Source organism: Nicotiana sylvestris, chromosome 10, assembly GCF_000393655.2.
Source record: "Nicotiana sylvestris chromosome 10, ASM39365v2, whole genome shotgun sequence".
Lineage (NCBI taxonomy): Eukaryota > Viridiplantae > Streptophyta > Magnoliopsida > Solanales > Solanaceae > Nicotiana > Nicotiana sylvestris.
In genome coordinates, this window is record NC_091066.1 from 8,285,518 (window position 1) to 8,298,193 (window position 12,676).

General features: G+C 39.1%; 3 protein-coding genes across 4 annotated transcripts; all 3 read right to left on the reverse strand.

The window, feature by feature from the left end:
• Positions 1 to 522: 522 nt before the first annotated feature.
• On the reverse strand, positions 523 to 978 carry LOC104218569 (uncharacterized mitochondrial protein AtMg00860-like). Its single transcript, XM_009769096.2, has one exon. It carries the CDS (start codon positions 976 to 978, stop codon positions 523 to 525), a length of 456 nt encoding a protein of 151 aa, XP_009767398.2.
• A 1,376-nt stretch (positions 979 to 2,354) lies between these two features.
• LOC138878975 (uncharacterized) lies at positions 2,355 to 3,104 on the reverse strand. The gene has a single exon (XM_070158545.1). The coding sequence runs from the start codon at positions 3,102 to 3,104 to the stop codon at positions 2,355 to 2,357; it is 750 nt and encodes a 249-aa protein (XP_070014646.1).
• Positions 3,105 to 4,826: 1,722 nt separating this feature from the next.
• Positions 4,827 to 10,092, reverse strand: LOC104218555 (uncharacterized). Of its 2 annotated transcripts, none has more exons than XM_009769082.2 (8): positions 9,759 to 10,092; positions 8,381 to 8,473; positions 7,615 to 7,826; positions 7,203 to 7,347; positions 7,053 to 7,125; positions 6,287 to 6,433; positions 6,051 to 6,176; positions 4,827 to 5,224 (listed from the first exon to the last, which is right to left on the reverse strand). In XM_009769082.2, the coding sequence occupies exons 1-8, from the start codon at positions 10,010 to 10,012 to the stop codon at positions 5,153 to 5,155; spliced, it is 1,122 nt and encodes a 373-aa protein (XP_009767384.1). In that variant the 5' UTR covers positions 10,013 to 10,092; the 3' UTR covers positions 4,827 to 5,152. The 2 variants fall into 2 exon arrangements, with proteins under 2 accessions (XP_009767384.1, XP_009767391.1); XM_009769089.2 differs by having other exon boundaries at positions 8,353 to 8,473; positions 9,759 to 9,849.
• Between the last annotated feature and the right edge of the window lie 2,584 nt (positions 10,093 to 12,676).

A 12,676-nucleotide genomic window follows, 5' to 3' on the forward strand; every position in this document is an offset into this window, starting at 1 on the left:
CCTGGATGACCAGCCCACATTGTATCATGACTCTCCCTTATGATCCGCCGTCTAATGTCTCCAAACTTAGGCACGTAGACTCGCCGACCCGTGGTAAGCAATATGCCGTCTTTTACCCAAAAACATCTCGTCTTGCCCTGGTTGGCTAACTCGATAAGTTGTTTGGCTACTGAATCATGTTGCATGCCTTCTTTTATAGCCCCCTAATGTCCCATCTCGCTGAAGTAATTGCAGCAAGATCGGCTTTCCGGCTCAAGGCATCAGCTACAACATTACCTTTTCCCGGCTTATACTCCAGCGCATAATCAAACTTGACTAAGAAATCCTGTCACCTAGCATGCTTTTGTGTGAGTTTCTTCTGTGTCTGAAAGTAGCTAGTAGCCACATTATCAGTCTTGACCATGAACCTCGACCCGAGCAGATAATGTCTCTATGTATGAAGGCAATGCACAATGGCAGTCATTTCCTTTTCTTGTACCGTGTAACGCCGCTCCATCTCATTTAACTTGCGGCTCTTAAATGTTATGGGATGCTTATCCTGCATCGGGACACCCCCAATGGCAAAGTCTCAGGCATCTGTGTGCACCTCAAAAGTCTTGGCAAATCAGGTAATGCCAAGACTGGCTCCTCTGTTACAACTGCCTTAAGGCATTCAAATGCCTTTTGACAATGCTCTGTCCAAACCCATGGCTTGTTCTTCTTTAGCAACTCAGTCAATGGTGCGGCCTTTGCTGAGTATCCATTGATGAACCGACAATAGTAGTTAACAAGGCCAAGGAAGGATCTCAACTCAGTTACCTTTATAGGTGCCTCCCACTCCTGGATAGCACATACCTTAGCCTCGTCCATGCGTAGCTCTCCATTGCTAATGATATGGCCCAAGAAGTTCACCTTTGATTGTGCGAACTCACATTTCTCCCTCTTGATGTATAGCTCGTTCTCACGCAAGACTTGGAAAACCTTCCTTAAGTGCTCCATGTGCTCCTCCAAGTTGTTGTTGTAGATGACTATGTCGTCTAGGTAGACTACCACGAACTGATCAAGGTAGGGATGGAAGATCTTGTTCATAAGGGTGCAAAATGTGGTCGGTGCATTGGTTAAGACAAAGGGCATCACCAACCACTCAAAGGCTCCATATCTCGTCACACATGTTGTCTTTGTCTCATCCCCTTACGCAATGCGAACCTAGTAGTAGCCCTTTCAAAGATCTACCTTGATAAAGTACTTGGCTTGCCCAAGTCTATCAAACAAGTCAACAATGAGCGGGATCGGGTACTTATTCTTCACGATGACCTTATTAAGTGCTCGATAGTCTATGCACAAACGCAACGATCCATCCTTCTTCTTCTGGAACAATACTGGTGCGCCAAAAGGTGCCTTTGATGGGCGAATGTGACCAGCATCTAGCAGCTCCTTCAATTGTTTCCTGAGCTCCTCTAGCTCGGGAGGTGTCATACGATATGGGGCAAATGCGGGTGGCTTAGCCCCTGGCTCCAACTCAATATTGTGATCCACCTCTCGCCTAGGAGGTAGGTGCTTAGGCAACTCCTCGGGCATGACATCTTTGTTTTCCTCAGGCAACTTCTCTATGAATGGTGGCAGTGTCTCTTGAAAACTCTTGTTTTCCTCCAGACTTGTGATGGTTGCCACGAACGTCGGCTCCCCCTTCTTGATCCCCTTGACAACCTGTATAGCTGAGAGTTGTGCTTGGCTCTGTTCGTGTGGCATAGTCATTGTAGGTACCATGCAAGCTCCTTCTAGCTCCATAACCAAGAGACGTTGAAGGTAGGGGTCGATTAAAGTATGATAATGTCTAAAGAACTCTTGCCCTAGTATGATGTCAAAGATATCCATAGCGATTACGGTAAAGTTTGTCATACCATTCCAAGTTCCCAATTTGACACCAACTCCATTGCTACCCCACGAGCATTCTGTATCTCGGCATTCACGGTCTTTACGCGAGAGTTGGTTGGAGCAAGCTTCAATTCTAGTCTCTTTGCGGCAGCCTCAGTCACGAAATTATGAGTTGCTCCAGTATCCACCATTGCACAAGCGGACTTGTTGTTGATAGTGAGATCCACGTACTGATTGCCATTCTCGGTAGGTTGGATAGCTTGCTTCGTGACAGCACCACATAATCCGATCATACCCAATTGTGCGGTTCCCGGACTCTTTCCTTGTGGCTGCCCCTTCTGCTCACATACCATGGCACTGAGGCTCTTGAGGTCAGGACAATTCCTGAAGCCATGTGGACCTCCACATATATAACATCCCTTCTTCTCGACCTGTGCCTTCTTCTCGGCGTAGCCCTGACGACCACTCGACTTTTTGAAGTCTTGAGTCTTGGAGTATTATTATTGTATCTCCTTGACTTTGCCACGGTCTCCCCCACCTTTGACATTGTTAACCTTTGACTCCTTGCCATTGCCTTTGTCGTGTTTGTCATGCCTGAAATCCATCAATGATTCGGCCTCCACTTTGGCTTGGTCTATATTAGTGACTTGTCGGCGTTGCAACTCCTTCTTAGCCCAATTTTGCAACCCATCCATGAAGTAGAACAACAATTCATCATTGGTCAAGTTGGGGATTTGAAGCATAAGGGTAGTGAACTTCTTGACATAGTTACGTATGCTCCCTGTTTGCTTCAATTCCCTAAGCTTGCGCCTTGCCTCGTACAAGACATTGTTTGGAAAAAACTGTCGCTTGAACTCCGCTTTGAATTGATCCCATGTGGTAATGGTACATAGACCTTTATCCACGTCGGCCATCTTCCTTCTCCACCATAGCATGGCAGTCTCTGAGAGGTACAATACCGCAGTGTTGATCTTGGCCTCGTCGTCCCTCACTTTGCCATGCCTGAAGTAGTTCTCCAAGTGCCAAAGGAAGTTTTCCACTTCTTGTGCATCACGAACACCTTTGAACACCGGGGGTTTGGGAGCCTTGATCATGGCCTCCCTCGTCACCACAACATTGTTGGCTACCTCGGTCACGCCGGCATTGACATGTTCCTTGAGTGACTCTATCTTTGCCTTCATAGCATCGATAGTACTCAAAGCCTCCATGAGTCTGCACTCTAAGGCAGTGATAGTTTGCCTTAGTTCCATCTCAATCTGTGTACGTCCCTCCAAGTCATTTCGGATACTCTCAATCTCTTAAAGAGTGTGCCCCTCAAGAACGTTAAGGGTGCCTTCCACCTTCCCTAAGCATTGGCCAAAGATCTCCACGGCATCCATCCCCGCGTTCATCTTCATCACTCACTCTTTACCGAGCGAGACATCCTCTGGAAGGACCTCCACTTCATCCTTGCTCGCCTCAGTGGCAGATGGTTCTTGGGATGTAAGCCCTTCGTTTGACACAACCTCAGGTGGCACCTCCTGGCTCTTGTTGGTGGCATTCCTCTTTTTGCTACGACCGCTCTTGCCAGCAGCATCCTGGATGACGTTGGCTTGGGTGTTGGCAATGTTAATTTCTCCGTCGTTCGCCATTCCCTTAGTTGAAACCTTCGCTCTGATACCACACCGTCACGTCCTTAGTTGTTAACTAAGTTGCGACACTTGACAACTCGCTTACGATCTTGCACAACTTGCTCACGTTCTTGCTATGTCAAGTTAGCCTTAGTACACTCAAGATCGCTAAGAGAATGGAAGAAAGAACACAAGAGAATTGTTAAATGAAGCTTTGTATTAGAGAGAACTTGAATTGTTTGCTTGATGAATTACAAATGAATGGCCCCCTTTATATACTAGTCTCCTAGGGGCTAGTGTGTAAATATTAATTATTACACAAGTCCTTGATATTTATAAGATAAGGGCTTTTTCTAGAATTCTCTACAAGCCTGGAAAATTCCAAGGACTTTTCTAGCAAATCCATAAGGATCTAGGTTCTTTCGAAGGAAATGTCCATACCTCTCTAGAATCTTCTCACAAATGCTAGCCTTCTTCTTATGTAAGCTTCCACATGTCATTAATATATGCCAGATGGCGCCTATATGGTATGATGACATGGCGGGTTATCACAGGTAGCTTTTTAATTTTATCATATACGTAGTTTAATGGGGAAGGAAGAGAGAGCAAGACTTTAATTATGTTTAACTAATTAAAAAGCTAATAGGAAATTTGTTTCTCTTATGTAAATCAACCATTGAATCAGTGACAAAGGCACAATATATGTTACGCGTTCTTTAGAACCCAGTAGCTCTGGTTCAATTCTATATATTCATGAGAAATCCACCAAACATATTCATATACTCTAATAGATTGTGAACCCAGTAGGACGACAAATGTTGAAGGGAAAGAGTGGAGATGGGGAAAAGCAGCGTTTGAATTTTTTAAACAAGAAAAAAAATTAAAATAATATTGGTAAGCTATATAGCAATTCAATATTACATGATGGTATAAAAACAAATTTACACTAATGGTGAACAAAACTTTAACTCTTTGTTTTAACATATCGCCATGATTGATGAGAAAAGGCAGAAATTGTGTTTATTTGGCACTCTTTAGTTATCCACTTTAAACTTTTTTCTTCAATATCTGAGGAGAAGTAAAACGTGGAAAACATGCAGAAGTAAACCATGAAAAAAAAAGAATTAAAATGAATGGTTGAAACGAAGGAGGACTACGATTTACAGGTTGTGTTAGCTATGGAATAGAAAATACATAATAAAAAGAAAATAAGTTCTACAGAATGGTTTCGAGACCAACAACGTCATATTCGAATAAATATTGAGCCTCAAAGACCTACATCATATAGAGAAAATTAGAAATTAATTTCTCTAAGAGAGGGTGCGACTAACACACATATATAAAGAACAAATTAAGAGAAGATTGTACGAAAATTACCAAGTAATTTTTTCATTTTAAAAACGTCGAGACATGTTATAGCATATGCTCTTTAAATACTTTTCGTTGGACAAAGCTTTCGTACATTTTTTTGGCTAAATATATTAACAGAAACAGGTTTGTAATGGTATAAAATATTGTACCTATTTCCTTTCACATGAATAGAGTAAACTATGTCTCACTTTTTCCTTGTTCTCCCCATATACTTCTTTCAGTCTTTCTCGACTAGCAACCTTCGCCGTTCTTGGATTGAGAACAAAAGTGTATATTTTGATGTAAACAGCAAGAGTCAAGAGTACGCGCTCAGCGACTCAGTTCTCAACGTTGGCATGACGAGCAACAAATGATTCCACCAGTGGGTTCACAAGATGAGGTGCCTCATCCTACAAGAAAATCAATAAAATGTCACAATGACGAGACACAATCCTCAGACTTCTAATATATTTTACATAAGAATCAAACTTTTGAAGGGGAGCCTTGGCGTAATTGGTAAAGTTGTTGTCATATGAACAGGAGATCACGGGTTCGAGCCGTGAAAACAGCCTCTTGCAGCAATGCAGGGTAAGGCTGCGTACGATAGACCCTTGTGGTCCCAGCCTTTTCTTGGACCTCGTGCATAGCGGGAACTTAGTACACTGGACTGCCCTTTTGTACAAGAATCAAGCTTTTCTTCTTTGGATGACATGCAAATTTTGAAGAAGCGTGTTTTCTTAACGTTATAGCTTCATATATAAGCTACGTACTTTGAGTATGCAGATGCGGATGGAGCCTTGTCTAATAGGTTCAGCTTAACCTAGAATTTTGCGTATATATGTGTGTGAAAAACCACTAAACTTTCAACAATTTAATTTTAAGTTTTGGGCAGCCCAGTGCACAAAGCATCCCTCGTTCATGCAAGATCCAGGGAAGAGTCGCACCCCAAAGTGTGATGTAGGCAGCCTAGCTACTCTGATGCAAGTACCAGTGATCGATTCCACGACTCGAACCCGTGACCTATAGGTCACACGAAGACAACTTGAGCATTGCTCCACGGCTCCCATTAAGTTTCGAACCCATAATTCTAAATGCACTATGTTAAGTGATAAAAACCTTAAGGTTGAACCCATTAAACTTAAATCTTGAATTTGCGTTGCGAGTATGATTGCATTGCAGATAATGAATTAAAGGCATTTGACAATTGCATCTGCATTTGAAAGAGGGAGGAAAGACCTGAGGGCAATGGCCAACATTAGGGAGGACAACGAAATCTTCAACTGTATCAAATTTGCCATAGGCTCTTCCTAGTTCTATTGGCTCCCAAGGATCCTTGTCACCCCACGCCACCAGAACAGGACACTGCAAGTTTCACATTTGGGGAAAAACATTGAATTCCAAAAAGATTTAGTTCCCAAATAAATAAATAAGCGATTAGAGTACAGAAATAATAGCAATAAATTTAGGATCACCTTTACTTGGGGCAGTAGTTCCTCAGGAAGAGGCCCCGCTGAATAGCAAATGAACTCAAGAAACACATCGACAGCACCAGGCTCGAGCCCTGGAAGAAGGATGGCCTGTACCAACTCATCTGTCACCTGGGATGTGTCATGGTAACACTGCAAAGAAAGTTTTGGTCAATCTTATCGATTTCTGCTATAGTCACAACAAATAAACGAAAACAAACCGTAAAAATACACTATAGATCCTCCAAATATGTGACCAGCATACCACAAATTTTTCAAATGCGATGTTTTGGTCATCTCTTGCTGTGTTTCACTTGCTAAAGCGGCATCCCTCTGACCTTTTTGTCATAGTAGTTTCTTCTAAACCAACTAATGCTCCACTTAAGTTCAATACCCTTTAAAGAACTGCTATGTACACAATACTTACCGACCACAAATAGTTGAATATTTTCAACCTTAAAACTACGACAAACGTAATCTTTTAAGCTGCTTAAATTTGAAAATTCTCAATTACTCCAAGTCAAAATTTAAGTTACAAGTAGCCTATGAAGTTTTTGGCCTTAGATGTCAGATTTTGTTCTTTTTAATAGTTCATGTATGTCCACTCCTCCTAAATTATGCTATCTTGAATAACAATTGACGGACGCTAAACATTGAAAGATATCCCAAGATCATTGTTTTATACTTTAGTGAACATTTCTGTTAGCAATTACTTTTTAATTCTTCAGATAGATATAACATTATAGACAAAATGGTGCTTTAAATTATCTACCTGACATAGAATATTCTTCACTGATTCAGGCGTAGCAACACTTTTGAAAAAGAATTTCCCAACTGCAGTATTTCTGAGTCAAAAACACTTAGAACATGAGTCTGTTGCAGATAGCAAAAGATTCGAGATGTAATGAATAAAGAAGTTCACCTCAATAAATTCTGAAATGCTTTAATCAGTGGTCTTCCAAACCAAGGCTGCTTTGTTATATGCAGCATTCGGAGCGAGATATTTAAAAGAAGAATGCCTCTACAGAGTTGTGGTTCCATTACTGCAGCCTGAAGACCAACAAGTCCTGCAGAGGTATCCAGAAAGTTCTTTTATGGGTTACAAACATCACATAAATTAAAGCATAAAAATATGAAAGAAGCACATAAGCGCAAAGAACTAGAGAAAGTGAGAATCAATTGGAATATTTCACGAGACTGTGAAATGGATCTTTTACCAATTTAGATATAAAAGGTTCAGTCTTCTAGAATTATATATTATCTACAAAGTCATTAAATAGTAGTAAGTATATTAACTTTAAGCTCATAAACAAAACAGAAAGAGAAGAGGTCACCTCCAATGGAATTGCAAATGAAGAAGGCTTTGTCTCTGATAACATCCTTACAAAAATCGTTTAGCTGACAGCCCCATGTTTCAAATGTATAAAAGTTGTCTATACCAAGCTCGCGAGGATTTGGTTTGTCTGAATAGCCATAACCAATAAGGTCAATAGAGAACACCCGATGTGACTGCGCAAGAACAGGCAGATTTTTTCTCCAATGGTCACTGTGGGAAAAACGATCATTCTAAACGCCAGATCAAACAGAATGAAACAGTAACAAAACTCCAAGCATGATCTTTGTGCAGGGTGACAATAGTTGAACTTGCATTCAAATGAAACCAAATCAACCAACAGCCAGCAAAATAAGCTACACGTTAACCATGTGATCTGGTTTTGCAACTATAAAAGAAATGCTACATTGAAAGTTTTACGTACATAAATTAGCTTGATTGATGCAAAATAAGACCTCCAACTTTAGGCATCTTCTATACTCGTCTAGGAAACAAGATCGCGAAGTTCTTTGTATTATTCTATAGCTTCCGTTCAAGTATCTTCAAAGAAACTTAGCATAATAGAGTTTGGCTTTAATATAAAAAAGAGCGTCAATATATCAAAGATAAATTACATGCTAAAGTTCAAATTCTGTTGTCTAATATGTGACTAAAACTTCAAAGGCCAAAAGAGAAAAGGATTATGAAATGAAGAGGAAAGGAAAAATTATGTTCGTGGTGTAGTTTTGCAAATTAGTACCTATAAGCAAAATGTGATTGATGTTGACCTGTTTGCTCCAAAACCATGGACTAAAACGAGTGCAGGGCCACTGTTGCCACTATACTGGTATCGAATGGAATAGCCCCTCCAGTTCCATGTACTGCAGGACCAAAACAAACAGATAAACAGTTGAATATGGAAATTGCAAAATCGAGCAATAGGCTAAATGACCTCATTCAGAAATCTTTAAGTTACATTCTCAGTCTTTCCAGAAATGATAATTCTGAAACTTTCAATTAAATCCCCACCGCTTGTTCTTGAAATACATTCCAAGCATAGCAAGAATGTAAATTTTGTACAGAAACAAATAGCTTTAGGATGAAACTGTACTTCCTTTAATGTGTTTTATGCTTTAATTATCCTCCAATAGAACCTTTTTCTTTCTTTGGATGAGTAATTTTTATCCAATATGTATCTGTTAGCCTATGTTTTTCAAGCATTAGCTACATTTTCGATCTGCCATTAGTCCCAATCTAACTGTATATAGATCAATCAATTAACCACGTCTCAATCCCAAACTAGCTGGGGTCGGCTATATATTCTCCACTAAACGGGCTCATTTGAAAACACCGGGAAAGTGTCATTCCGAACTCACACTTAAGAACTAGCAATCTTGCTAATCAATTGGGATAAATACTTACCCTCAAGCAGAGGCGGATCCAGGATTTAAAGTTTATGGGTTCCTATAACGACCTTAAGCAAATATACAATAAATAACTGGGTTCACAATCAAATATTTATGGATATTTAGTAGATTTTTTAATACCTATACATGGTATATGTAAAAGCTACTGGGTTCACGGAAACCCACATTCAATAGGCTAGATCCGCCCCTACCCTCAAGCGAGTGTTCACACCAAACCGAGTAAACTTACCATGGTTAGGTTATTTAATAAAGTAAAAGCATACATCAATTAATCATGATTAAGTGAACTATATGCAAGCAAATGCCATGCTTCTACTGGTTTGGTGTAAACCCGATGCAAGCAAGTTTTTACCCGTCATTGGGCAATAAAGGCTACAGTTTTTTTTTCAGAGGCAAACATTATCCCAATAATACACTAGAGTCTATAGGTACAGATTGCAAGCTTTTCTCAGACACAGTAAAAAGGGTGAATTTTTACTAAAATACAGTTGAATATTTGAATAAAGGGCAGTCCAGTGCACAAGCCATCAGAAATTCACACATGGTCCGGTAAGGGCCGCACCCCAAGAAGGTGTGATATATGCAGCCTACCCTTATGCCATCAGTGGCTGATTTCACAGTTCGAGCCCGTAAACTATAAGTCACACAGAGACAACTTGACCGTTGCTCCAAGACTACCTTCACAATTGAATATTTGAATAAACAACATAAATACACTACAGAAATAGAAAGAATTTACCTGGTTTTAACTTCAATGGGGACTTGGGTTATGCTTTCTTTAGACGTTTCATCAATTGAAGAGTCATTTACAAGTGAATTGGATATATAGCCACAAGATTTTGGAGTCTTACTGGAAATAAAGAAGTTTTTAGTAATATATTTTCTACAAAAAGGAATTGAACTAATTGAGTTTTTCTTGTTTATGCTTTGTGAAAATGAAACTGGAAAGTCTAATTTGGATATGGAGATTGATGAAGAACTTGAAATCGCCATATTCAGACTTGGGACAGTTTGGTTAGTGAGAGAGCTGAAGCTAAATTTGGAAGTAAAGCTGAGAATCCAAATTTCCAAATTGTTTGGACAGCATGAAGCCACATACATACAGCCACGTCCCTATATTTTTCTGAAAGTAAAAATCTGTATTTTTTTTTCCTCCTCTTATTACGTGCATATCATTTGAAATTATTTAAGAGAATCTTGGTTAGCCATTTGATATTTTTAAAATTAAAGATATCTGAAACTCAATATATATTTGATTATTAAAATATTATTTTTATATTTAAATACTAGACAATAATTTTTCAATATTAGGAATGCACATATAATTTATTAATTAAATGAATAAGTATAACTTTAGATAACATACTAAATCAAATTATATATGGCGGTCGACGGTAGTGATGTTAGTGTAGTAGTGACCGGTGGCAGTGTACTTGTATGTGTGTTTGATAATTGAGCAAAATGCATAGTTTATTCATCAAATTTTTAGTCAAATCCTTATTACAAGCCCAATAAACACGGGTAAACCTTTACACATCTAATCTTTTTCAAGTGTGTCTAAGACCCTCCAAAGTTGAGCAGTCCTTTTAATAATTCATAGGGTATATTACACACACTTGACTTACCGTTGACCATTATAACACCCGACCCAGCTGTCTAATAAACCTATTACATTACCCGACCCGACCTACTCCAATTAAAAGCCTAAGTGCAAATAACCCCAAAACAAATTCCACATTTATCGACTCTTCTTTCTTCTTCCATTGAAGGCGTTGAAGGAGATCCGCCCGGTGCATGTGAATATGATCTGCATCGGGTAATTTTACCATTCACAAACGGTTGGTTCAAGTCCTTCAGGGGAGTATGCACATTTTATTCGTCCAGTGCATGTGGGTTTTGTTTTTTGTTATTTATATTTAGTCGATTTAAGGTTTCGTACTTTTTTAAAGGGGAATCCTTCATTCTCAATGTTACTTTCTGTTTGTCGTTTTTCTGCTTTTAAGAGTGTTTTATTGTTGGTTGTATTTGGCTCTTTGTAAACGATGTCTAAAGTTAGGGTTTTTCTAGTTTTTTATTGTTACACCCGATTTTAATATTGTGAATTGCTTTGGCTTTATTTCTTTATTCATTACTACTTTGGCTTTATGTGTAGCTTTTTATTTCTTGCCTTTCTTTATTTATTACTGTATTACTGCTTTGGCTTTATGTGTAGCTAGTCAAGTCTTTATTTATTACTGCTTGCTCCCTTTTGCAAGAAAAATATCTTTTAATCTGATTACATTAAAATAGTATCATGATGGGGTGTTAGTTCCAAGTACTTTGCTCGTTATGTGGGGGGTAGTCAATCATTGACCTTAGATGTAGATGAAGATATGTTATCATTTTTTGAGCTAATGGATTACACTAAGCAAATGGGGCTAAAAAATATTATTGAGCTGTATATTTGTCCCATGGACAAAACTGATAAATTGGCAACTGTACTAACTAATAAGGATATATTAGACATTTCAAATGAACTGGAGGATGGGGATACCCTAGATATTTATGTCACACATGCTGCCCCTTTAATAGTTATTGACATAAATGCTACTGGGCCAGGAGTTGGTAGGACAAATAGTGAGGCTGATAGAGTCACTATATACTTAGAAGAGCAAGAGGAAGAATATGTTGAAGAGGGGGAAATAGAGGAAGATGATGAAGGTGAGCTTGATAATGAGAATGACTCAGATTTTGATAATTCATCTGAGTTTGAGAGTGATGGAGTTAACGAAGATGTTCATGATAATAATCAATATGGTTCTGATGTATATGAAGAGTTTGAGAAGTGCAGGGAAATATTGAGGAAGCATAGGAGGAAAAGGAGTGAAAGACATAAAGATAAGGGTGACATAAATCTACGGGATACTGGTATAGACCGTTGGTTTGATGAGCCGAGGGCTGAGAGCAATGAAAATAGGTATGAAGGGTTAGTTGGGGCTGATGAACCATATTTTGGTTCTTCTGATGCTGAAAGTTTTGCTTCAGATGAGGAAAATGAGTATGATGAAGAACACAAGAGAAAAATTGATGCAAATAAGAGAAAAAAAAGTTGATATTTGATCCAACTGTCAAGAAAGTAACATGGGACTTGGGCCTTATTTTTATAAGTGTTACGGAGTTTAGATAGGTTGTATCCAAATATGCTATCTGATCGAGGCCAACCCTACACTACTATTGAGTAGCGAGAGAGGGTCGAAGCAGCTTTTACCCGTTAAGGTCGGGATCGATTTTCACAGGGAGCTAGAAGTTGGAGTCGGGTGTCTGTCTAAAGCTGAGTTGTGTATGTGTTCCAAATTGCACTTCTTAACATTTTTGGATTTATGATTTACTTCTAATTTTATCAAGCTACAATGCTAAATTAAACTAGAATAAGCTAAGAGTAAACTATTGTGAGTTGTTCAAATGGTTAAAAAGCATTAGGGTAGTGACTTTTGCCTAGGTGGTCAATTGACAGATACTTGAGTCTAAGACATGATTGACATGTTTGGGGAGTATGATATAACCATTGCACGATTTTACCCACTCTACATCTCTCGGTGGTTCGAGTGATTTTGCCCGAATTGACTTTCTCAAGACCAATTGGGTATGCAAATTTGCACAAGCAATCAAGGTTCAAGT

What these genes read in the sequence shown, in the direction of transcription:
- LOC104218569 (XM_009769096.2), bottom strand. Translation starts at nt 978, where the DNA reads ATGGAGCACTTAAGGAAGGTTTTCCAAGTCTTGCGTGAGAACGAGCTA.
- LOC138878975 (XM_070158545.1), bottom strand. Translation starts at nt 3,104, where the DNA reads ATGGAACTAAGGCAAACTATCACTGCCTTAGAGTGCAGACTCATGGAG.
- LOC104218555 (XM_009769082.2), bottom strand. Translation starts at nt 10,012, where the DNA reads ATGGCGATTTCAAGTTCTTCATCAATCTCCATATCCAAATTAGACTTT. An exon ending in CATGGTTTTGGAGCAAACAG is followed by an intron (nt 7,827 to 8,380) that starts GTCAACATCAAT and finishes TTTTTCCCACAG; the next exon opens with TGACCATTGGAGAAAAAATC. An exon ending in ATGTTGGCCATTGCCCTCAG is followed by an intron (nt 5,225 to 6,050) that starts GTCTTTCCTCCC and finishes ATTTTCTTGTAG; the next exon opens with GATGAGGCACCTCATCTTGT.